The sequence below is a fragment of the Bombyx mori genome, chromosome 7 (genome assembly GCF_030269925.1).
Source record: "Bombyx mori chromosome 7, ASM3026992v2".
NCBI lineage: Eukaryota > Metazoa > Arthropoda > Insecta > Lepidoptera > Bombycidae > Bombyx > Bombyx mori.
In genome coordinates, this window is record NC_085113.1 from 4507534 (window position 1) to 4532195 (window position 24662).

Below are 24662 nucleotides of genomic sequence, written 5' to 3' on the forward strand. Positions count from 1 at the left end.
TCATATAAACATTAGCTTATCCATTAAGTACATGTATTTTCTACATTGATACCAAGTTTCAAGTCAATCGGATGCACGGTTCAATAGTTATAACGGAACATCCGTAAAAACCACTGTAGGTTTATATATTAGCATAGATTCTATTTATTTTAAATTTAAAACATATTTTTATACTTTATTAATTAATTTCTCTTAAATTACTTCCCGAAAATATTTCTATTACCTATTATTTCTCGACATAAAATCACAAAATCGGATTTCCATTTTTTCAACTATCGACATACCACATTTTTATTTGTAGGTAGTAAAAATATATATTAATAATATAATAAATAATAAGTAATCAGTAATTATACGCTCATTTTAAAATATCATCCCTTCTAATAATTGATTTTTAAAATTCTGATTCCCTAAACAGTTATAAATAAAAATCTAGATATCACCATCAACATCACATACCATCATCAAATCTAGATACTAGATCTCTCAAATCTAGATTTTTGAGAGAATTGGATGATGCTTCAAAAATGGACATAAAGTAAAAACTTCTTAGAAAGTAGAAAAGTTCCTTAGTCTTATTTTCACTAAAAATGGTTTTGTATTTCTAAAAAAGTTGGAGATGCTGGGGATCGAACCCAGGACCTTTCACATGCAAAGCGAACGCTCTACCACTGAGCTACATCCCCTTGTGTCATTATAGTAAAAAAAGTTAAACAAAAAGAAATATCTCACAAAAAAACATAACATTTGTACAAACCTACGAATAAATAGTTACAATTACGTGGCATTATGACAGCTGTTTAGTAATTAGAAATGAATACTTCATTAAGAATGAAAACATAAGGTGACATTGACTTAAATATCAAACAAAATGCAACGATCTTTTAAGTTTCAACTATAAATTTAATTACTATTTTAAACGAACTAAAAATACGTTTTCTTCGAAGAATAGTCTAGAAAGTGTGTTGGGAATTAGTGGTAGATTCGAATTCGGAAAAGCACACCAAATTATTTTAACGCTGGATGTATAAATAAAATACAGGCTTGTAAAATAAATATTCGTGTTTACTCTAATTTTATTATAATTTAATTACAACTTGCCATGCACGGGGCTAAAAGGCTGGAACGGAAGAGATGGGTTGCCATGAGCAAATCTTAAAATTAGCAACTTAGTTAGGACTTAGGTGTTACCATTACTTTACTAATATTATAAAGAGGAAAGATTTGTTTGTTTGTTTGTATTGAATAGGCTCCGAAACTACTGAACCGATTTAAAAAAATCTTTCACTGTTGGAAAGCTACGGTATCCCCGGGTGACATAGGCTATATTTATTATATTTTCAAAAAAATTTGGGATCCTTACTGAAACTCCAATAATGTAACCCAATGCGTAAAAAAATTACCTAAAATTCTTTACATCGCGTGCGCTTCTTCCCAAGCGAAGTCGGGACGGGCCGCTAGTATTACAATAATATTTTATATGTTCATATTTTGATTGAACACTGGATGTTAAAGCCCGGTGTGGACGTATCAAGCCTATTCATGTGTTCAAATCTTAAACGCAAACGCCTATTTTCTAACGAAATATATGTTAAATGAATATATGTAAATATATGTGCATACCTCCTCGTCGAACTCGTCGACTCCGACGAAAGCTTCGACGGCAAGCTAGCCCATAAGTAGACACAGTCCACTGAGTTTCTCGCTGGATCTTCTCAGTGGGTTGCGATTTCGATCCGGTAGTAGATTCAGCGAAGCATTACTCTTGTTAGGGCTAGTGTTAGAAATTCTCTTAGGTTGAGCTCGTGAGCTCACCTACATGTGTACTGACTCCAGTAACCACTAAGCACCAGTCCGCGACCTCGTTCGTCCATTATCATGACCACTCTTTTTTTATTTTTACGGCAGAGCTTGGGAGTTCTCTACTGTATTGATATATCACTTTTTTTATTATTATTGCCCTTGTAGGCAGACGAGCATACCTGATGGTGAGTGGTTACCGTCGCCCATGGACTTCAGCAATGCCAGGGGTAGAGCCAAGCCGCTGTCTACCGCTTAATACTCTCCACAAGCCTCGTTTGAAAAAGGACATGTCATAGCGCTCGGGAAACACCGTGGAGGGGAGCTCATTCCATAGCCGGATGGTACGTGGCAAAAAAGACCTCTGGAAACGCACTGTGGATGAACGCAGCGGTTCCAGATAATATGGAAACACCTCAAAAAAATCGAACGGTATTCGATTTAAGTTATAACTAAATTTCGAAACGTGAATCTAGAAATCGTGCGTAAAGTCGTCGTGGCCTAAAGAATAAGACGCCCGATGCATTTACCGTATATCGAGCGATGCAACCTTGCCGGTGTTCAAATTCTACTGACAAACACCATAATTTCCAAGGAAATATGTTCTTAAGTAATGTTTACGTATGACTTTCAGAATAAAGGAACAATATAGCCTAATGAAAATCTAACCTTAAAAATTATAATTTTAATGATTGGTAGTATTTTTATTTGATTGCTTAAATGGGTGGAGTAGCTCACGGCACACCTGGTGTTAAGTGATTATCGGAGCTCATAGACACCTACGACGTAAATGCCGCCACCCACCTCGAGGCATGAGTTCTTAGGTCTCCGTTTTTACAGTACAACGATAGTATTATGGCACAGATTATGGTAGTAAGTAGACTTAGAAAGTAGGTGGCAGCTTGTGACCTTACATAGGTTTCACAAATGAATTCATTATTAGACTAGGGCGGCTTTATACTAGTTTTTCCCCTACCTATTCTCTGGTGGGTGGGGGGTGGGCTGGGGGGTGGCCTAAGGGCTATTTCAGTTACTCTACGACTATTACGTGAGCTCACGGGGCTCATCCTGAGAGAGTTTGCTAATACTGGCAACTGCCTTAGACTGCCAAGTGCTTTACAGAATTTACCACCGGATCGGAATCGCGACCCGCTTAAAAGGTCCAGCGAAAAACTCAGTGAGTCGCGTCTATGGGTTCGTTCGCTCGTCGTAAATGACGAGTTTGACGAGGACGATGACCTGTGCGTGAAGAACCTAAAAGCACCGAGAGTTTGTTGCGGTTTGTTGTTGTTTCGGGCGATGGCAGCTTCGCGTTTCCTGTCCCTCGGTCGGATACGTAATTAGCGGCGACCACGATAATAGGGTCAACGTATCGCACCGCTTGTTAAAATACCGTTCTGACGTATCGGTGCTAAGTTTCAAATCAACATTCCTCACGTAACATGGTGCTCTGAGGTCTATCCTTCGAAAGTGGGAACGGATGACCTGGGGGGTGTTTATGCGCATGCGGGCCGTGTGAACGAACACAACACTTGTATAGACTGCAACTAATCAGACTAGTTTACTTGATGATGATCGATTCGATATTATTTTGTATAATTGTCACAATATTTTTTTATACAAAGCCTATATAAAACAATGAATATAAGTGGGGATGTAGCTCAGTGGTAGAGCGTTCGCTTTGCATGTGAAAGGTCCTGGGTTCGATCCCCAGCATCTCCAAGTTTTTTAGAGAAGCCAAATTGAATAGTTTGCATTTTTAGTGAAACCTAGGCCGGAACATGTCTTTCTACTTTATATCTATATTTCAAGCATCATCCAATTCTCTCTAGTTTGAGATTGATATCTAAATTTTTTTATAGCTTTTTAGGGAATAGTATTTTAAAATGGACACATAATAACTAATTACAAATAAAATAAATGTTCAATGGCGATACTTGAAAAAATTTAGCATGATGACTGACTGGCAACCGTATGGCAGAAGACCTGGTTGCCTTGTACACACTTGGCGACGCACCGTGGAGACCGTCATGAGGACCAGGGCCCTGAAACTGCGATACTAGCGATGTCTTGTAGCAGACGCCCCTAAACTTGTATGTTGTTAAAGTTAAGGCATTTAATTATTGTATAACTAAACACAGAAAATAAAATATTAATAAATCATACAAGTTTTTATTTGTTATAGACAAATTGACTAAATTTTATCCATTTGTGGTACATATCTGATAATATATAAAATCAGTTATTAAAAATAAAATATAGGATAGGTAATATGTTACTGCCATCTACAGGAGTAATGAAAAACTAATCGAAGCGAAGCCATTTAGTGGCCGACGCCCGTAAACATTTTTGTTGAGTGCTTGAGTTACTTATCTATAACTAATTTATGTGTATTATCTATGATGAGGACTGCCGGCATGGCTTGGAGTAATGTCAACGAGCAACCGCAAGACAGGGTCAAGTGGAGACAACTTGTGAGGGCCCTATGTACCAGTGGGGTACCCTAGGACTTCAGCAACAACAATAACAGTTGAAAAAATGAAGATCCAATTTTATAATTCTCTGACGAGAAATAAAAGGTAATAGAAACATAATCGGTAAGTAATGTCAGAGAAATTTATAAATAAAGTATAAAATATATTTTATTAATTTAAAATGAATAAACTATTAAAATGTTATATTGTAATTTTTACTTTCGTCAGCTTATACGGGGATGTAGCTCAGTGGTAGAGCGTTCGCTTTGCATGTGAAAGGTCCTGGGTTCGATCCCCAGCATCTCCATTTTTATAATTCCAAAAGCTAAAGCCAATCAATTCAAAAATTTCATACGAAGATAATTTTGAAACTTCTCCGGGAATAATAATAATATTTTTATAAAATACCTACTCTTTCATCACGACTTACCGAGCAATCGCAACGTGAGCAGAGTTCATCCCTAAAAATAGAATCATTTTATTCACTTAAATTCAGATTTCGACTGTAAGAGATGTCTATGGACTCCCATAACTACTAAACGCCAGCTGGGCTGCGAGCTCATTCATCCGACTACGCAATAAAAAAGCATATATTTTTTCTAAATCAGTCTTTAAAAAAGTTCTGGACATGCTAGGGATGAAAAAACCTTTCATACGAAAACCGAACATTGCCACCACGAAATTTCAAAAAGTCAAGGGCATAATGTCTCATAGTTCCTATACCGGACTTCCTTGCTAACTGAAACATAAAAAAAAACAAAAATGAAAGCTTAAAGGTGATAATTAGGTTCATTCAAATACGAATCTCACACGAAAGTAAAATCGAAAAGCACAAAATGAATATAAAAAGTTTGAATGTATGAAACGACGGAGACAGACGGACGGTCCGACGCAAGAAATCATTATTGCTACGGAATCCATACAAATAATTGGCCCGTAAACATGTCAGTGCGGCGTCTCTGTCATGTATATTATCATAGGGTTGGCTCTATAAAGAACGTATATAACTTTTGAACGAATTACTTAAATATAACAATAATAATTAGCAGATTCATAGTCAAAACCTACAGCAAACCTATTAAGCCCTTTTCCAACCAAAACGTCTACAAGGAATAAGAATTTTAAAAACCCTCTTTGTCTTGAGAACTGTCGCCTTCACAATTTTGTAGCCACGTCCTTACGGATCCATTAGATCCAATAACCCTTGCATTAGATGCATTTAGCTCCAATACTAGAAGCAGGGTTAGGCACCCCGGTAACCGTACTCGTAGAACTCGCCAAAGAGTTCGACGTGCAACTTAACCAAAATATCAGCCCGCTGAATTTCTTGCCGGATCATCCCAGTGGGTCGCGATTCCGATCCGGTAGTAGTATTCATTCGCAAAGTAGGTTCTCTTGAGTTGTTAGGTCTTCTTTGAAGGCGCTCGGGTACCAAATCCCGCCCCTCCTGGCTGAATCGTTGCTCACCCATCTATCCTGGTGAAACTGGAAAGGCCTACGGGCCCCCAGTAATCTATCATTCATAAAACAAATGTTTCGTAACCGAAATCAAAGACCTGTGATCATCTCCATGATTCCACGATAACAAGAATATCATTATCAAAAAACTTAACTGTACAAATATATACTATTATTTTTGAGATTATTATCTAATGGAGGTTACTAGGGAAGTGGGGAATAGATAATCTTGTAATAAAAACACCCCTTCTTTATTATTCTGCTTCCACTTCTTGTCCTTACTCCAGTTATGTGGGGTAGCTCAGCATGTCCTCTTACCACGCTGCATAGGGATTTGATATGAGTGGAGGAGACATTACGACTACACAATAACAATTTAATTCTTCGTTATATTATATTTTAAGTTCATGATTGCCATATATCAGAAGATGGCACTTGAAAAAGTAGAAGAGATTTTTAGGATCCAACACATCTTCTTCGTTATGTCCACCTTATCCCACTAAGTGGAGTCGGCACAGCGAATTTTTCTATTCCATTCTCCTCTATCGCCGTCATCTCAACACTCTTTTTTTTTTTAATGCTTAGATGTGTGGACGAGCTCACAGCCTACCTGGTGTTAAGTGGTTACTGGAGCCCATAGACATCTACAACGTAAATGCGCCACACACCTTGAGATATAAGTTCTAAGGTCTCAGTATAATTACAACGGCTACCCCACCCTTCAAACCGAAACGCATTACTGCTTCACGGCAGAAATAGGCGGGGCGGTGGTACCTACCCGTGCCGACTCACAAGAGGTCCTACCACCAGTAAACTCACTCCTTTTTCTCTCATATCATCACACATCATCATAGGAACCAACCCTATTAGATCAAATTGAATTCACCTGACGTGTACTACGGGTTCAAGGAATGTGAACTTTCTTTATGGCTTAGCAATGAATGTTTTCGCGTTCATGCTAATTTAAGACCTTATTTCCTTTTCAGTTTTGGATAGACATGGCTACCTTATACCCTATGAAAATGATATATAGAAATGGGGACTATTATGTGGAACTCGATATAGAGTTGTGGCGAAATGTTGAAAAAAAAACCATTTTATTGCTTAGATGAGTGGACGAGCTCACGGCCCGTCTAGTGTTGAGTTATTACTCGAGTCCATAGACGTCAATAACGTAAAAGCTGCCATCCGTTTTGAGACATGACTTCTAAGCTCAAAACTTTACAGTATAACGGCTTCAAGTTAAAGACTTTAATGCTTCATGGCAGAAATAGGCAGGCTAGCGGTACTTACGCGTGCGGATTCACAAGACGTTCTACCATCATTCCATATAGGCAAATCTAGTAGTACTCAATAGTCAATCAGATAAGTGTTTCTGAAATCATTATCTTGTTAATTTTTCAACTATCAAATGGAATCTGAAAATATTTAAAATAAAAAAAAAACCAAGAAGTTTCGTCGCAAAATTGATTTGTCTTTTTTTCGCAAGTATGATTTTTCATTTACCCGAAGTGGAAGTGGAACGAAATCCTGTTTTCTACTGTGTCATGTTCATTATTTTTACTTTACCGCTTCAAAAATTCGCATTTCGCATATTTTTCTTACCAGAAGATCCTGAGTTCCCTAATAGTTTTCTTAAGTATGCTTTAAAACGTTTCGCGAAAATTAACGAATTACTGACTATCAATTTATAATAATCTCAATTTTAAAATTTTTCGTTAACAACCCTAACGATTCCCGAATCCGTCAATGTCGTATCAATAGGGGCGAGGCGATTTTTTTATCGAATCAACAGATGGCGTTGACCACGACGGAGGACGCTCATACCCAATACAAAGTACAATTATTTCATTGTTTTTTTTTTCATCATAATTTGACATATTTTCATGCATTTGCGATTGTGAAATTTATTTTAATTTCCCTGACCCTCAAGGTCAAATTTCAAGCAAGCTCTGCAGTACCTACTCATATTTAAATACTTACAATGATTTTATTAACCTGATTTTTAAATTAAGTAGTTATTTTTTTTGGACGCAGTAGACTAAAACACTGAGTTTCTCGCCGGATCTTCTCAGCAGGTACGTTCCGATCTGGTGGTAGATTCTGCGAAGCACTGCTCTTACTAAGGCCACTGTTAGCAACGTCACCAGGCTTACGTCACCAGGCTACTAAATCCTCTAGGCTACCAGCTTATGTAGGAAAAATTAATACCGTAGTTGGACGAGCATACAGCTCAACTGATGGCAAATATCCATCTATGGTATCCATCGATAGTCAGTCACTATCGCTCCAGGGCAACGCCTGTTGCACATGCTGCACATTATAATATCATTTTCTCTAAGCAAATGCCAGCTTGCACTTTATTTTGATCTGTTTTTTTTTGTTTTTGTTTTATAAGTCCTAGCTAAGCTCCGAAACGAATTGACCGACTCTCACCGCTACTAATTTCCTATCATACATTTGTGCTGTACTACCTACTCAGTTAACACAATGTGTTTGCAAAACGTAGTTCTAAATAATAATTAATACTAAAGTACTCAAAGTATGCACGCAAAGCAACACCAAAATAAAAACTCATCATTTATTTTCCTGATCCAAAAACAAGTAGCGCGACACACGCCTTAACCACTCAACAAAAAGCTGTATGCATCAATGGTTCGAACTTTGTATCGATCGATCGTTAGTTCGGCATCCGATCGACAGGTGGCATTGTCCGATCGTAATTATAATGTAATTAAATGTACCCACTAATTAAACCGATCAGATAGTCCGATGCCCCTTATTGATGCACCAATTAATGCTATTTACCGGCACAAGCTTACCGATCATATTGTAATGAAGTTTTGATGTGTTTATGTACGAAGATAAGACAGTTGTATGGAAAGCATTTGAATTTAATACTCTGCAAGGGAGATGGTTTGTTTAATATATAATTAAACGGTAAAATTTTACATTTAAACGGACTTCACGGCCTACCTTCTTTTTTTTTAATTGCTTAGATGGATGGACGCACTCACAGCCCACCTGGTGTTAAGTGGTTACTGGACATAGCCCATAGACATCTACAACGTAAATGCACCACCCACCTTGAGATATAAGTTCTAAGATCTCAGTATAGTTACAACGGCTACCCTACCCTTCGAACCGAAACGCATTACTGCTTCACGACAGAAATAGGCAGGGTGGTGGTACCTACCCGTGCGGACTCACAAGAGGCCCTACCACCAGTAAACAGGTATATACAGAAGAAGATGAAAAAAGCTATCGACAAATTTCGGTTTCGTAAAACTAGGTACATATATCTATCTCTGTTATTTTTTCGTCTATCTATTACTATCATTTTATTTCATAATTCATGATTATCCTTACTCTGAACATTCTATTACTCATACCATAACAGCTACTTTGATAGATCGTTAAAAGCAACGAACTCGCCAAATAGAAAATCACTGACGTACCAATTTTTTACGTCACAGAACAATCCAAAGACGCGCACACCGTACCGAAGCCGGCAACGCTATAAAGAGACAAACCAATAAATCAAAACACAAACCGACACTACATTATTGATGTTATCTCTGAAATCTCTCCGATAAGACATGTATTAATTCAAACAATGCTTTTTCTAGGTTAATTCTTATTCATTAATTCTTTAAATAAAGTGGGAAACGGTCCTTCGGGTGGGCTCTGACATAAACAGCTCCAACGCAAAAACTAGAACGCTGACATTTCACGTGATCACGTAAAAACGGATCGATAATGCGATCTGAAAACATATAGATCTGTTTCCGAGATTCGGATAGCTTCGGATGGAAGTTGTGGCATTATAGATTTACATTCTAGATGCATAATAAATATTCTACATTTAAAAAAAAAACTTCATCGTAATACATACTCTTTGGTGAGGATGGCTTTTAATTAATCATAATATAATTTTACACATTGATACTTTTGTCGAATCAATTTGAAATACTTCAACGTAATTTAAAAGTTGTGATTCTGAAAATAATAAAATTAATTTTAAAGTTTACATTTTAATTTTAATCACTCAAATGTCTTCATTTTCTTTTTTTTTTTCACTATGGCAATCTCGCGGTGTGATTGTGTATTAAGCCTGAGTTTGTTAAGTGATGTGTATTAAATATAAAAAATATTGTGTTTGAAAAATATTAAAAAATTGGAATGAAATTGAAATGAGATACAATGAAACGATATGATGCGTAATGAGATGAATTGAAATTAACAGTGGAAGCTTGAGGAGAATTCAAAAACACGAGGCGCCAAGTCCAGTGACTTTATTTCGTTGTCCCACACATTATATACACTGTGACAAATGCTAATTGTCGAACAAGCCACTATTATTACACGCTTAAGCCTGACGAAATACTAAATTAATAAAATAGACCGATTCAAACAATAGCGCTCCTCGCCTTCCCGCTAAAAAGTTTCTGTCAAATTCATTTTGACGTATGGGTTTTAGTTCTCTGGGTCTGCGGAGGGACTTCGGTTCCCTCTGTATTTTGTGCCTATGTTCCATGGGGAGAGTAGAGTTTATCCATACTACCTGGAGCCACTGCGGTCATCCACAGTACGTTTCAGAGATCTTTTTTGCCACGTACCATCCGGCTATGGAATGAGTTCCCCTCCACGGTGTTTCCCGAGCGCTATGACATGTCCTTCTTTAAACGAGGCTTGTGGAGAGTATTAAGCAGTAGGCAGCGGCTTGGCTCTGCCCCTAGCATTACTAAAGTCCATGGGCGACGGTAACCACTCACCATCAGGTGGGTCGTATGCTCGTCTCCCTACAAGGGCAATAAAAAAAAAGTTGATATATTTTGTATGTCGTTGTAAGTTTACGAGTATATACGCTATTATTTTTTTATTTTTTATAGGTACCTTATTACTTTTAAGTTAAGAGATAAATAAAATCACTTTTGCTGAACAGTGGCTTACTTGGTTGTTACATAGAAGCGGTAGGTACTTACTGCCTTACTTTGTAATGACTCGATACATTGCAACCTTAGAGAGGGAAAAAGAATACACTTTATTGCACATCAAAACACAATTAACATTTTTTTTAAAACAGTCTACCCTATTATATACAAACAGGCGGTCTTATCGCTAAAAGCGATCTCTTCAACAACAGTTTTATTTACAGAAATTCTAAAAAGATAAAGATATTATTATAACCTTACTAATGCATCATAGGCTAACATCAGCCGGCACATCATCTTAGTAATATAACTTAAGCCGGAAGAAAACTTACAATACGTATTTGATTTTTAAAGTGCTTAAATCAAGTACACACGTTACAAAGGCGGTCCCATTTAAACTCATCGAGTCACAATGGCCGTTCAAACAATTCGATTCGCGACCAAACAAAACATCGAACGGCTTTTGTCAAAGCGAACAAGCGCGCAGCCTAAAAAAAACATTAACGTAATTATTTGACTCATACAGTAATCTCGTGTCATTGTTCTTGAGAAATACCAATTATATACAATTACTATGTGACGTTCTGTCTTTACATTCCGGCAGATCGATACCGGATCGGATGCCGGACGGGCCGGGACGCTTTGTTTTTGTGTGAGTAAAAAGTTTAACAATGAAACGAAAAGTTTGAGCCCAGAACCGAAATCGCAGGAATTTGGCGTTTTGCTTGACGCTTGGTGTCAAATATTTCGTGAATTACAATTTTTCTAATACACGCTTAGAATAAAGTCTGACGTCGATTTTGGGAAGAATTGTCATTCCAAATTCGAATCTATATAGTCTACTAATACTGTTCAATATAATCACTGTAAAATTGGCTTAGAATTACATCATCAATTAATACTGACTAGTGGTCCTGCAGTAGTCGAAATTCGACTATAATTAATTGGAATTGTAAGTTTGTACACTATTATGATTGTATTTTATACTTCTATAATCACAAATTTCGCCAAGACTACACTATAAAAAATATTAACAAAGACAAACAATATTTAATCTATTCTCAATTTGACAACAGACGTCAAGAACAAAAGCTTGACAATAAATTATAGTATGCATGCGTGTGTGCGTCAAATACATGGTATGTAGTGTGTGTAATGTTTTCTTTATTGATTTAATGTATCTTTTATGCATTATTTAAAAAAAATATTAGCATTGTGCACTTCTTCTCTATATTCTCTATAAGTGTGGAAAATTTCATACTCCTCCGTTCGCCTAATTTTCGTAAAAAGGGATACAAAGTTTTTGCTTCACGTATGAATATATAGATTAATCAGATACTCATTAATCAGTTAAATAATTATTTTACTATTTTCTATCAGTTATAATAAATAAAAAATTCATCTACCCTAAATCCCACGTTAACTATATAGTAGCATTATATAATTTCTAACGTCTCAAATATTTAGTTTTAAATTAAGTTAAGTATTATTCGTCGAATTTTGAATATTGTATGTAAAAACAAATCTCTGTTTATTGCATAAATTATGTCATTTACATTTCTATGCACACCTCTTCTTCATCGTTCCCTCACTTCTGAGGATCGCGACCACATGTGACTTTCCTCCACAGTGTTCGATCATGGGTGGCATGGACCACATAGTACAGGCTACCACCAAGTTCTTCCCTTACTAGATCTGACCATCTGGCTGGTGTTCTGCCCACGGCGTGTTTGCTTTTTGTGCGACCCAAAATTATGAGCTGCTCTAATTAATGTCTGGGAGACCGCATGATGTGTCTATGCACATAGATATAGCAATATCCTGCTTTTCGACAGTCGGCTTGACTTATTATTTCATCTTCATGATAATATTATTATTGTTGTTGAGAAATATATTAGTTAATTTTAATTAAGCTTATATTATGAATTTCGTCAATGCCCCACCCTTCAAGACGCAACGTATTACTAATTCGCACCATAAATAGGCAGGGAGGTGGTACGTGGGGACTCACAAAACGTCCTACCACCGGTAATTACAAAAATTATAATTTTATCGGGTTTTATATTTATTGCACGATGCTATTCCTTCCTCATGGAAGTTACTCGTAAAAATTAGTTAACGAACGTATTTCATTTAAAAAAATTGGTGCCAGCCAGCGAGATTCGAACACCGACACTGTCGCTCGACACGAATAAATCGGGTGTCTTATCCTTTAGGCCACGACGACTTCAAAAATCTCTTGATTTGGACTGATTATTTCGATAGTTCGATAGTTAAAAAGTCAGATTGTAGATAAGAACTCGCGCGATCTCATAACACACATCATCACAAGTTGAAATGATAACAATAATGGTGTATACTCAGTCAAGTAGGAAAGTATTGTTTAGATATTATTTTTAGAGTTTTATAATATTTTCTAACCCCAATTTAATATCTTGTGGGGTGATATATGGAGTGAGACCCTTAATAACTCCAAGCACTTCCATTTAAGCGTAAATCAGCGGAATTATTGGAATACCCCACCGTGTCCGACTAGGATCCTGACTACATTCTGCATAACCACGACCGTTTAATTAGTCAAAAGTACATACTTCAAGAAGCTGTTTTCGATAAGATAACATGGCCGTGTAAAAACTGAATATGAATTATGAATACGTTGAAGACGCGTCGATAACTAAAGAGAGAGAGAGAGAGAGAGATTCGAATTTTAAATGTGATTTAATCATATGTACATTAAGCGAACATATTTTTAACATTATATCCAAGGTGTATAACTTGCATTTTTATTATAGGGTTGTCGAGAACGTAAAATTCATTTTAGTCTGTTTTGAATTGAAATTATACTAATAGGTGAACTAGCTCAAAGCGCGCCTGGCCTTAAGTGGTTACCGCGTAACAATATCACTACGCGAATGCTGCCATCTTTTTTTACTTTTTTTTATTGCCTAAATGTGTGGACGAGCTCACAGCCCACCCGGTGTTAAATGGTTACTGGAGCCCATAGACATCTACAACGTAAATGCGCAACACACCTTGAGATATAAGTTCTAAGGTCTCAGTATAGTTACAACGGCTGCCCCACCCTTCAAACCGAAACGCATTACTGCTTCACGGCAGAAATAGGCGGGATACCTACCCGTGCGGACTCACAAGAGGTCCTACCACCAGTAAATAGCTATAACGACTTTCCCACTTTACTGCATCACGACAAAAAGCAGCAGGTTAGTGGTACCTGAGTCCAAGCTAAAGACTCTCAACCTACCACCAGTATCAACATCTAAATATCTGCTGAAATTGTCGATTTATAAACACAAGGTTTCGGATCACACTTGATTTAAAAAAAAAAAAGGTTAGTTTTATACGAATTCGCATGTAGTTTATTTTTAACTGATTCTTGACTTCGATTTAGGATTTTTAGAGAAAAAAATCAGTATCTCAACTTCAGAATGGTCTCCATACATTTTTTTTAGAAACACCACCTTTTTATTATTCACTTTTTTTATCATAGACGGGTGAACTATCGCAGCGATCTACTTAGTATTAAATAGCTACCGGTTTCAATAGACATCGACAATGTTAATGGCGCCATCCCACGACTTGCAGAAAATTGACGCTGCGTTTGAAAATTCGTAATGGCCTGATGTTATTCTATAAAATAGCTCCTTTTCTTTGACTGGCTGTGTTGATGATTTGTTTTTTATGAGACAGTGAAAATATAAATCAATATTTAATGTTGTTAATTTAAATTGAGAATATGACAACCCTATAGGTAACTCGTGCGTTTTTACAAAAGATCCGCGGATTCATCGAATATATTGTCTTCGTATGGACAAAATAAGTGAGTAGAAAACTACATACAAGAACTGGTCACTCTACTGATCATTCAGCTCTTTGATCTGAATCATACAAATCAATTTTCTACTTTAATTCGATACACATAAGAACAATTTCAACTTGATAGATTTTCGCGATGGCAATCAATATTTTTCAAACGAAATTGAGCTGTGTGCTCGCACACACAAGTGATACTTTGCTTTGTGCGGCATTATTAGAATTGTTGATGTAAAAAGTAAGTGATGATGAAAAAGGGAGCCAGAAGCGTTATTAAGCGAAGTTGACAAAGATGCCAATTCTGGGCTTTTGTTCTTAATACTCGATCATGCTGAGTTACACTATGGATTCGTAATATTTGAACTTTGTAAATTAATTTATGTCAATTACACCAATTAAAAAATATAGTTTTGTAGTAGCTAAAAGGTAGATAATTCAAATACCACAGACATTTCAGGCAGTATGGAGGAGGAGTATGGAGATAATGAGGTTGGAATTTACTTTTACACTGCTTCATAGGCAAAAGCATTTACAAAGCCATATGTTATGTATGGGTGAGACTATGAATAGGCCGGTTTGCATCACAAGTTATGTTTTAAATAAATTGCAATATACATATAAACAGGAATATGAAAAATTGTGGGTTAGGCCACTTTTGCGCTGACGGCTTCATTTATGATATGACGTATTTTTTTGCGTAATGTTCTTTGCGTAAATTCACGTTCTTTTAAGGTTTTAAGGCAGGTTTTTTACGGAGTTTGCAGGTACCACCTCCCTGCCTATTTCTGCCGTGAAGCATTAATGCGTTTTGGTTGGAAGGGCGGGGCAGCCGTTATACTATATTGAGACCTTAGAACTCTTATGTCAAGGTGGATGATGGCATTTACGTTGTAGATGTCTATGGACTCCGGTAACCACTTAACACTAGGTAGGTCGTGAGCTCATCCCCCACCTAAGCAATAAACTAAGTACACAACTTGATTCAAATCGTTACAGACGTTTCCAATACATAATTATTTATCTACTAGTGTTCGCCGTGTAGTATCTAGCATGCCTATTCACAAATGTATCAAGATTCAGATTTATTTTATGTATTAGATTTATGTCAATAAGAGTTAAGACAAAAGGAGGTGTTATTGACTTTTTTTTAATAAAAGCTATGCTTTTACGTATTTTTTTATGATAGGTCGTGAAATAGCTACTAAACAAAAGAAGAAAGAGAAAATGGCACCTTACAAAAATTATTTTGTCTTTGCCTATTTATGTACAAACATAAATTTCTGGTTTAAGGGAATTAGGCAGATTTTTGTTTATAAAGTTCTAAGTCGCTGTTTAGTTTATTCATACTAGTCCGGAAGAAAGCTGTTGAGAACAATATATTTATTGTGGTTCCTTTGTTTACGTACTAACTGACCTTGAACGACAAATTTTAATCAAACACTTTTTCTCGTATATGTATTCCAACCTTCAATGTAGTATGCATAATAACAACGTAAAAACCAACTCACATCTATAGATAAGAAGATAATTCACGAACAAACATTAGGAGAGCTATGCAAGTCTAAGATTATAGTAAAATAAAACACTACAATTTTTTATTACAATTCGATTTTAAGTGAATCCGATTTTAATTGAACTATATAATATATACATTCATATTATACACATATTATATTAAATTGAAGTAAATTGTATTTATTATAACGACTGTTCCACCTTTCAAACCGAACGCTTCCTGGGTTCGCGGAATGATAAAGGCCAGTAGGTAACTTCTCAAAAACTCTATAACATCACACTAACGTCACAACAGCCGATATTAGTAAAAATGTATCAACTGATCAAAATAAAGAAACGTTGAAAACTCTCCGGCCGGGATTAGTAATGATTTACGACGTACAATGCCGAAATGGAACGGCCGGCAGGAGTAAGTAGCTCCGCAAATGTCTTTGTACCATTACAACCCAGCACTCTCAGTGGCCATTAGATCGGCCAACGAAAAAAGCGATCGGAAGATATTGAAAAATTGAATTATACTATATATAATTATATAATGTAATGTTTACTGTACGCACTAGGTTTGTGTTCCTAATTCTTCTTTCCTTCTGCGGGCCTACTGGAAGAGATTTCAACATGAATTAAGTAGTGCCCTTGTACTCTGTATCCTTTTGTCGTGTTTATTCTAACAGCTGTGTGTACAAAGTATATTAAATAAATATACTATATTTTTTACTTCAAAGTTCATTTATTGCTCATGGTCTAAATAAAGACACACAGCCCCTCTAGTAATATGTGTTCACCGTTACCAACGGATGTTACGTATCGAGAAGGATCAAGCTTTGTTTGAAGAACACATTTTTGTGTTTCTACCTATCTTAGTAACCTCGAAGGGTTATAGGTTCATTTAACGTGTAAGCGAGCTAATGGGACTCATCCTGACGAATTTGCTAACACTAGCCCTAGCATGGACAGTGTTTTGCTGAATCTTCCACACTGAGACGATTCAACGAGAAACTCAGGCAGCTGTGTCTGTGGGCTACACGAAGAACTTTTCGTCGAACCTATCGACGATAACGGTGACCGGTGTGTGTCTTAAAGCACTAATGGTAGACCAAGAGGATCCGAAATGACATGTTTAAGGCGACGGCTAATCTATGCCGTTCAGTCATCTGAATCGATATTCAATAAACACCAGATAGCAGCCGTAAGCTCTTTCTCCCATCTACTGAAAGTAAAAAATATGAAAACGCTATTTTAATGGCCCGTAGAACTATCGTCACTTGCGTCACTCCTCTTCAATTGTATGGCACTTACATCGTAGCTTTTTTAATAATAATCCCCGCAAAAACAACCCACTGTCCACCCCTGGTTCGGACAAAAACAATTTGTTGTCCGCGGTTAGCTACGCTGTTTTTGTCTTAGCTTGTTATTTGGATATCCAAAATGTTATGTTTTTATGTTGTAATTTTATACTCGATGTGCCTCGCTGCGAAGTCGCATTTAATCTGTAACACAAACGTTTGCTACATAGTATTACAATAGGGATCATTCAAATTTTAGGCATAAAAACTAGCTTACAGTAATGCTTGAAAAATCCTCAAAATTCCTAATAAACGAACTTTACCTTAAAATTTCAAATGAAAAAATATACTTAAGTGACTTGTAAATTTGCTTTTCCGGTTTTCTATCTCGAATCTTATTACTTCCGGAGCAAAAAGAGACTGAAGTAAAATTTGATAAACTATCTACCTATTTAAAATTCGACCAAAATCAATTCAACTATTTTATAGACTAGCTCAAAATAAAAAAATACTGGGACAGTTTATTAAATAGTTTATTGATCTTGTTTTTCTAAATGTTTGTAAACGAAATCATTTCTATCTTCGCCTTCACGGTAAGATTCAGGGAATTCAAATTATAACCAAATAAAATCGTCTCTGCTTTCTGTCAATAGACACCAAAAAGACGTCTTCGAAACATAACCTCGTCTTGAACTCAAAGCTGTGGGGTGGTAATGGAATAACCACCCTGCGCCCCCGTTTACCTGGCCACGCGCCCTGCATAGTAACACCTACATTACCCCTCTATGTCAGGGTAGGAATCTGCTGTTAAAAGTTTTACTGTCACCGAAACTCGGCTCCCGTGACGTAACAGTGCCTTCTCAATTTAGTTTAATGTCTATGAAGTGCTTTGAACTCTTTATGAGACGTCATACAATGTAGAATGATGAGTATAATACCGCTTATTTAAGTTCGTGTTGATTTTCCTAAGTAATAAATAATAAAAAATAAAAATAAGTTATACGTACTAAATACAACATATGAAATGACCTTACAATACAATTTGGTAAGGTAATTTCCGAAGCCTCCGCTCCTCCGACAGCCGCTTCCCGCGCTCCCTCAAGGCCGCTGACCCCGCGCGTCATTTGATTTTAAATTATGTTATAAGCCGTACAATGAAAGTAAATTTTGTAGTAAAAAGTATTTAGGAACGAACATGTTTACCAAAATTCGACTTTTAAGACCCTTATTCGTCAATTAACATGTTTATCGGCTATGAAACTTTCATGCTAAAATTGTACTTATAGGATCCGTTGCTTTTATCGATATTGTATTTTCTTCGGTTTTCATAAGTCGTAAACAAAATTGAAACTTTCATTACGGCTTAATCTCGAGCTTTGTATTGTCAATGACCTTATTTTTCGGGCAGGGGGCCGAATCTCCAACGAAGTGTCCACGCCTAGGGGGCACACGGATTATGTGGGACTTGCTTGACGGCCTGTAGATGTTGGAAACAGACCACGGGCCCAAGGATATTTTTAGGGCCTTAGAGCACCAACTGCCAAGGCCCCAAAGCATTTTCTCTTTATTTTCATCTCTCTTCTTTTTTGTCTCCACCTTATCCCACCAGGTGGGGTCGGCACAGCTAATTTTTCTATTCCATTCTCTTCTATTAGCCGTCATCTCAACACTCCCTCCTCTATATCTCTTATCGTCATTCACACACTCCATTCATGTCTTCTTCGGTCTTGTTTATTCAGTAAAATAAAAAAGTATGTATGTTTGAAGTATGAACGTTTTCGTCCGTGCCAAATTCACATTATTTATAATTTAATTCGTTTCATAATTTTTGTCCAGTAACGTTCAAACAACATGCTCGTCTTTCTTCGTATTATTAATTAATTCACTTTAGACAATTCTATTGCGCTGTTTTCAAGTATAAATGCCGTGCTGATGGCACAGCTATTTTCAAATTTTTTTATTGCTCTGGTAAGCAGTCGAGCATACGGCCAAGCTGGTGGTAAGTGGTAATGGAAGTCAGCAATACCAGGGGCAAGCCAAGTCTCTGCCTATCTTCTGCCCGTAATAACCACAGGTAATTTTTGTGCCAAAACTCGTTTTAGATTACATTAACGTTTTTAAATGCGCTTTGCTCGTTTTATGCGTGTAAACGAAAAAAAGTCGAATTAAAACGAGTAGAAACTTATAATTTGTTGAGTTTTTCACGAGTTTGCCGGGAGCTCGGCGTCATAAAGCCAACCCGATGCCGATCACGTAGACTGTACGTGATCTACGGACGACTACAACACAGTCCTACGTATTATACGTACCTATACGTTTAATATTGAATTTGTGGAAATAATAGGCCTTTTTTGGGAGTCGTGTACGTGTTTTATTAGAAACATTACTTCGTGTTGTTGTTTAGAACTTCTGGTGTAAGCGGAGTTAGATATTTATTTTCGTGAGGTTTTACTTAATACATTCGTTTAGCTAACAAATTGGAACTCTAATATTAATTAGTAAAATTTTTTATGTACAATGAATAGTTTTATGTTAAAAAGAAAGTACGAACACAAAGACAGAACGATTTGATAACTGTACAGAGCTGGTCCAAATAGTTTCAAGTAAATATCATAAAGGGTAAAGAATAGTTTAATATGCAGATATTCTTTTTTAATTACCCCTTTTGGAAGACGTATATACAGGCACATACATGACAGTTTGTGGTTTCCGCTGTTCATGGACATAAGCAATACCAGGCGCACAACAAAACCACTACCTACCACCCAGAACTCTCCGTAAACCCAATCATGTTTTTATTCCTTGGATTAGTGGACGAGCTTATGCCAACATGGGCACTTAACACTAGGCGTGTTGAGTGGTCACCATAGCCCATATATACCAACAAAGTATCTTTTAAGTCTTAGTTTTTACAGTGCAACTAATGCCCCACTCTTTAAGCCGAAACGCCTTACTGCTTTACCGCAGAAATAGGTAGGGCAGCGGTACCTACCCGTGCGGTCTCCCAAGATTCCCTACCACCAGTAACCTCTTTGAAAAACTTAACATTACCATGAAATTTCCAATGTTTTCATTGTCTCCGGCGCACCCAAAACACAAAGTTTCCTACACGAAGGATATACCGCGTGTGTCGGTGGAGGAGAATGCTAGTCACGTGTTTGTACGAGAAGAAGGGTCGTCGTACCCCCTTTCGGGGGTACGGAACGGGCCTCGGGGCAAACCCCACTACCCGGGCTGAAACTCCCTGCCATCATAGGGCAGGGGTGAAATGATGCAGGGAGGACTTGGGGATAGGTACGCTGTTCGCTGCGTGTTCGGCGGCAATTTACATCTATATATACTTATATATAATACGATGTGCAGTCTGGTGACGGCTCGATGCCCGCGGCGGTGACACCCCGGCGCCGGCTGCTGTCCTCTGCTTCTTAAAGCTAAATTTTTTTTTTTTTTTTTTTTTTTTTTTTTTTTTTTTTTTTTTTTTTTTTTTTTTTTTTTTTTTTTTTTTTTTTTTTTTTTTTTTCCTTACTGACTAACTACAAGCTAACTAAAACTAAACTACACTACTATTTACAAGAGCACAGGACAACAGTCAGCGGATACGAGGGGCCCGCCACCGGCCCCATGCCGCGGCCCCGCCTCTACAAGTCAGAGGGGGAGCCGCGGCACTAGTATGGCGCTCACCCGCTCCGGGCTCCCCAGAAGGAGAAGTCCGTCACGGGGAGGGGCCGACTTAAACACTCCCCAAACGGGGGAGTGGTCCACCCTCGGGGGTGGAAAATGGGTCCCCATAGGGGGGCACCCCAACAATGTGGGGGGAAGTGACGAGTGTGGACAGCTCAGTCCCATGGGGGCACTCATTATGAGCACTCCCATATCACTCCGGTTAAGCCGACTATCTTACCATAGCCGGGGGTTCCAGTAGCTCCCTTGGTAGCGCCCTACCATCAGGTGGTCTGGCGTGCAAGGGAGCTATATTGTGGAGATGCTCGTGGGGTCCACCGTCAGCCCGCTCGTACATATTACGAGCTAGCCTCCGAATGAACTCCTCGAGCGACTCCACATCTAGATCCCGGGCGATTACGTCATTTCTGACGTAACGCCCTGCTCCGACTATCGTGCGAAGAGCCAGATTTTGCTGGACCTGTAACCTCTCCCGCATACCCTGCGGGATGAGGTGATACCAGGCCGCAGCTGCGTACGTGATACGGGAACGGACATACGTCTTATAAATGCCGAGCTTAGTCCTGACCGGCAACCTGGAGGCCAACACCGGCCGGAGGAGGAATCTCGCATAGCGAGCTGCCGCCAACGCCGACATGGCGTGGGCGGTCATCCTCAAACTCCGGTCGATATCGACCCCCAAGTACCGGACGCTGGATCTAAACTCGACATTAGCGCCACGGAGACTGAGCTGTCCCGGGACGACTGTTGTGCGGACTGGACCGAAGAGAATAGCCGCAGTCTTCCCCACGTTGACCGCGACCCTCCATCGGTCCAGCCACTGGGGCAGTAAGTCCAATAACCTCTGCATCCTCGAAATGGCCGCAGAGGGGAAGTTGGATGACGCGAAGTAGGCGCTGTCGTCGGCAAACAGCGCCAACTTCACGTCGGCTTCCCACGCTTGGAGGTTGCCCTCGAGCGTGGGAATATCGTTGGTATAGAGAGCGTAGAGGAATGGTGCCAGGACGCTCCCCTGCGGAACTCCGGCCGTGACTGGGCGCACCGACGACTTGGCGCCCTCGACCGCGACAAGGAAGGATCTTCCCTCCAGGTACGACCCCAGCAGTCGCACGTAGGCGTGCTGGAGGTCCGTGTTCTGCAACAGCTTGTGGATCAGTCCCGCATGCCAGACACGGTCGAAGGCCTTCTCGATATCGAGAAAGACTGCGGCCGTGTACTGGCGCGCGTTGGACCGATCCGCCAAGTGATGCATGACGCGGACCAATTGCAGCGTTGTCGAGTGGCCGCTACGAAACCCGAATTGCTCGGGTCTGAGAAGGATGTGCGGCGACATCCTTCTCAGCAGCAGCCGCTCGAACAACTTGCCCACGTGCGACAGCAACGTGATCGGACGATAACTGGAGGGATTTCTCCTGTCCTTGCCGGGTTTGGGCAAGGCGATAACCTTGCCCAATTTCCAAATTCCCGGGAAGTGTCCTGTGGACAGAATGGAGTTGAACAGCCGTGTCATAAATGACACGACCGTTTCAGGGAAGTGGAAAAAAGCGAGGGAGGGAATACCGTCCTCGCCCGGCGCCTTGCGCCTCTTCATCCGCTTAATGATGAGGCGCAATTCGCTGGGAGTGATGAGATCACCATCTCCCAACGGTGGCACCGGGGAGGAGAGTAGGCTTGCTACGCTCTCTTCCACCGATTGGTGGAATGCGGCCTCTGAGGGTGCAGAGTCATTAGGAGCGAACTGCCGCTCCAGCATTTCGGCCAGGATATCGGCGCGGGCCTGAGCCGAGAAGCATCGGTTGCCCCTCTCGTCCACGAGTGGACAAGTCGGGGCAGGCCGATTTGAGAGCTGGCGACAAAGCCGGTGGAGGGATACTGAGGAGGGGTCCTCGCGGGCCTCCTCGATCCTCTCCTGCCAGGAATAGCCCCTAAAGGTGCTAATCTTTGTCGCCAGCTCCGCTTCCAGCTCATTAAGCTCGCGCTTTATCCTGGGACAACGAGTTGTCGCCCAGAGCCTCCTCAAGCCCCTCTTCCGGCGAATAATCGCCTTCAGATGGGCCGGGAGTATACCTCTGGGCCCGCCGCTGGGCACAAGAGTCGTCGCCTGGTCGATCGCTCCCCTGATGGAGTCAACAAGGCGGGTTGCCGCATCGTCGACCCCATCAGGGGTGTTGGGGTCCTGAATCACGGGAAGGTCGACTAGTCGTCTCTTAAAGAGCTCCCAGTCGACCTTCGGTCGTAGGGGCGAGGTCGCAACCCGGGTGAGCCCCATTCCCAGTGTCACCAGGATAGGGAGATGTGGGGTACCCAGGTCGTACAGTGCCTCGATCGTTACGGGGCACCGTAGCCCCTTGTGCACACACACATCCAGCACATCGGGCTGATATCGCGCGGTGGTCGGGACGTGTGTGGGTTCGTCGGGGCCGACCACAGAGTAGTCGCCCCTATCGGCATCTTCTAGCAGCCGCCTGCCCACTGCTGAGTTAAGTCGGGAGCCCCACGCGACGTGCTTCGCGTTGAGGTCCCCGACCAGCAGAGCTGGGCGGCTGTCGTGATTCAGGGCCCGTCTTATATCCTCAGGGTGAAATTCAGGCCCCGGGGGTCTATACGCGGCATAAATCCGCATATCTCCCCCCGAGGTGTGTACCCTCACACCGACCGACCTTGTCGATGTGAAGGACAACAAATCCAACTGATCATGCACCACGTCCCGCCTGACGAGGGCCGCAGTGCCCCTGAACGGCCGCCCGGCAGGGGTAAGCTCGTCACGTCGGTACATGAAGTAGTTAGGAATCCTGAACGCATCCTGAGGACGAAGCTTGGTCTCGCCCAGGAGCACAACCTCTGGGTTGTACTCCCGGGCGAGAACAAGCAGGTCGTTCTTTCGGGACTTTATCCCGTCGGGGTTCCAATAAATGATGCGCAGCTCCTGGCTAGCCATTGAACTGCGCAATCATTCGGTAGAACCCCGACAGGAGCGCCCCGAAGGGACTGGCTCCCGAGGCGATCTCGCGGATTACTCCGGAGATCACCTCGGACAATTTCTCCCACAATGTGAGCAACCAGGCAGCAAAACCGACAGGCTGGGAGGCCTGCCGACCGCTGCGCCGCTCGCGCTGTGGGCGGGGGGGGAGGGGGGGCAAATTATTTATGTTGGCAGTAGTGGTTGCATCGGCCGAATGGGCCGAAGGCAATGGTTGGCTTGGTATCGTATGGGCCGGAGTGGAGTTTTCTGTGACCTCCATGTTCTCTGGGTCAGTTGGTTGTGGTGCAGAGCTCTGCACTGTAGGCACCGGAATGCCTCCGTTTGCATTCTCCCGTTCCTCTCTTTTCCTTAATTTCCGTTTCAGCTTTTTCCTCCTGTTTTTTTCCCTTTTTTTGTTTAGGGTCGTAATGCCGCTAGTCGGACGGGATATTGTGGGAGCACCAGCAGAAGTGCGACCACGGGGAGCAGGAGTAGGTTGGACTTTCTTTGACTGCCGTGGCGGGTTGGCCTGTGCCATCAGCGTAGACGCCGATGGCAATGCCTCCACCACCACCGCAGACGGAGCGGAGTGGGAAGGGGGAGGGGGCTGGGAAGTTTTCCCTTTCCCCTTCCCCTTCCCTTTTGCTACAGGTACTGAAGCCGGAAGAGCTGTACTCCCGGCTCGAGGCGCCTGTGGGGCAGGAGGAGGGACGGTTACTCCCAT

The 24662-nt window shown here is 40.4% G+C and overlaps 1 protein-coding gene and 3 non-coding genes across 4 annotated transcripts; 2 read left to right on the forward strand and 2 right to left on the reverse strand.

The window, feature by feature from the left end:
- Positions 1-614: 614 nt before the first annotated feature.
- On the reverse strand, positions 615-686 carry TRNAA-UGC (transfer RNA alanine (anticodon UGC)). The gene has a single exon. It is a non-coding gene; the product is annotated as a tRNA-Ala (tRNA).
- A 2764-nt stretch (positions 687-3450) lies between these two features.
- Positions 3451-3522, forward strand: TRNAA-UGC (transfer RNA alanine (anticodon UGC)). Its single transcript has one exon. It is a non-coding gene; the product is annotated as a tRNA-Ala (tRNA).
- A 987-nt stretch (positions 3523-4509) lies between these two features.
- On the forward strand, positions 4510-4581 carry TRNAA-UGC (transfer RNA alanine (anticodon UGC)). Its single transcript has one exon. It is a non-coding gene; the product is annotated as a tRNA-Ala (tRNA).
- A 12867-nt stretch (positions 4582-17448) lies between these two features.
- Positions 17449-24662, reverse strand: LOC134199109 (nascent polypeptide-associated complex subunit alpha, muscle-specific form-like). Its single transcript, XM_062669281.1, has 2 exons — positions 24006-24662; positions 17449-17499 (listed from the first exon to the last, which is right to left on the reverse strand). The coding sequence occupies exons 1-2, from the start codon at positions 24660-24662 to the stop codon at positions 17449-17451; spliced, it is 708 nt and encodes a 235-aa protein (XP_062525265.1).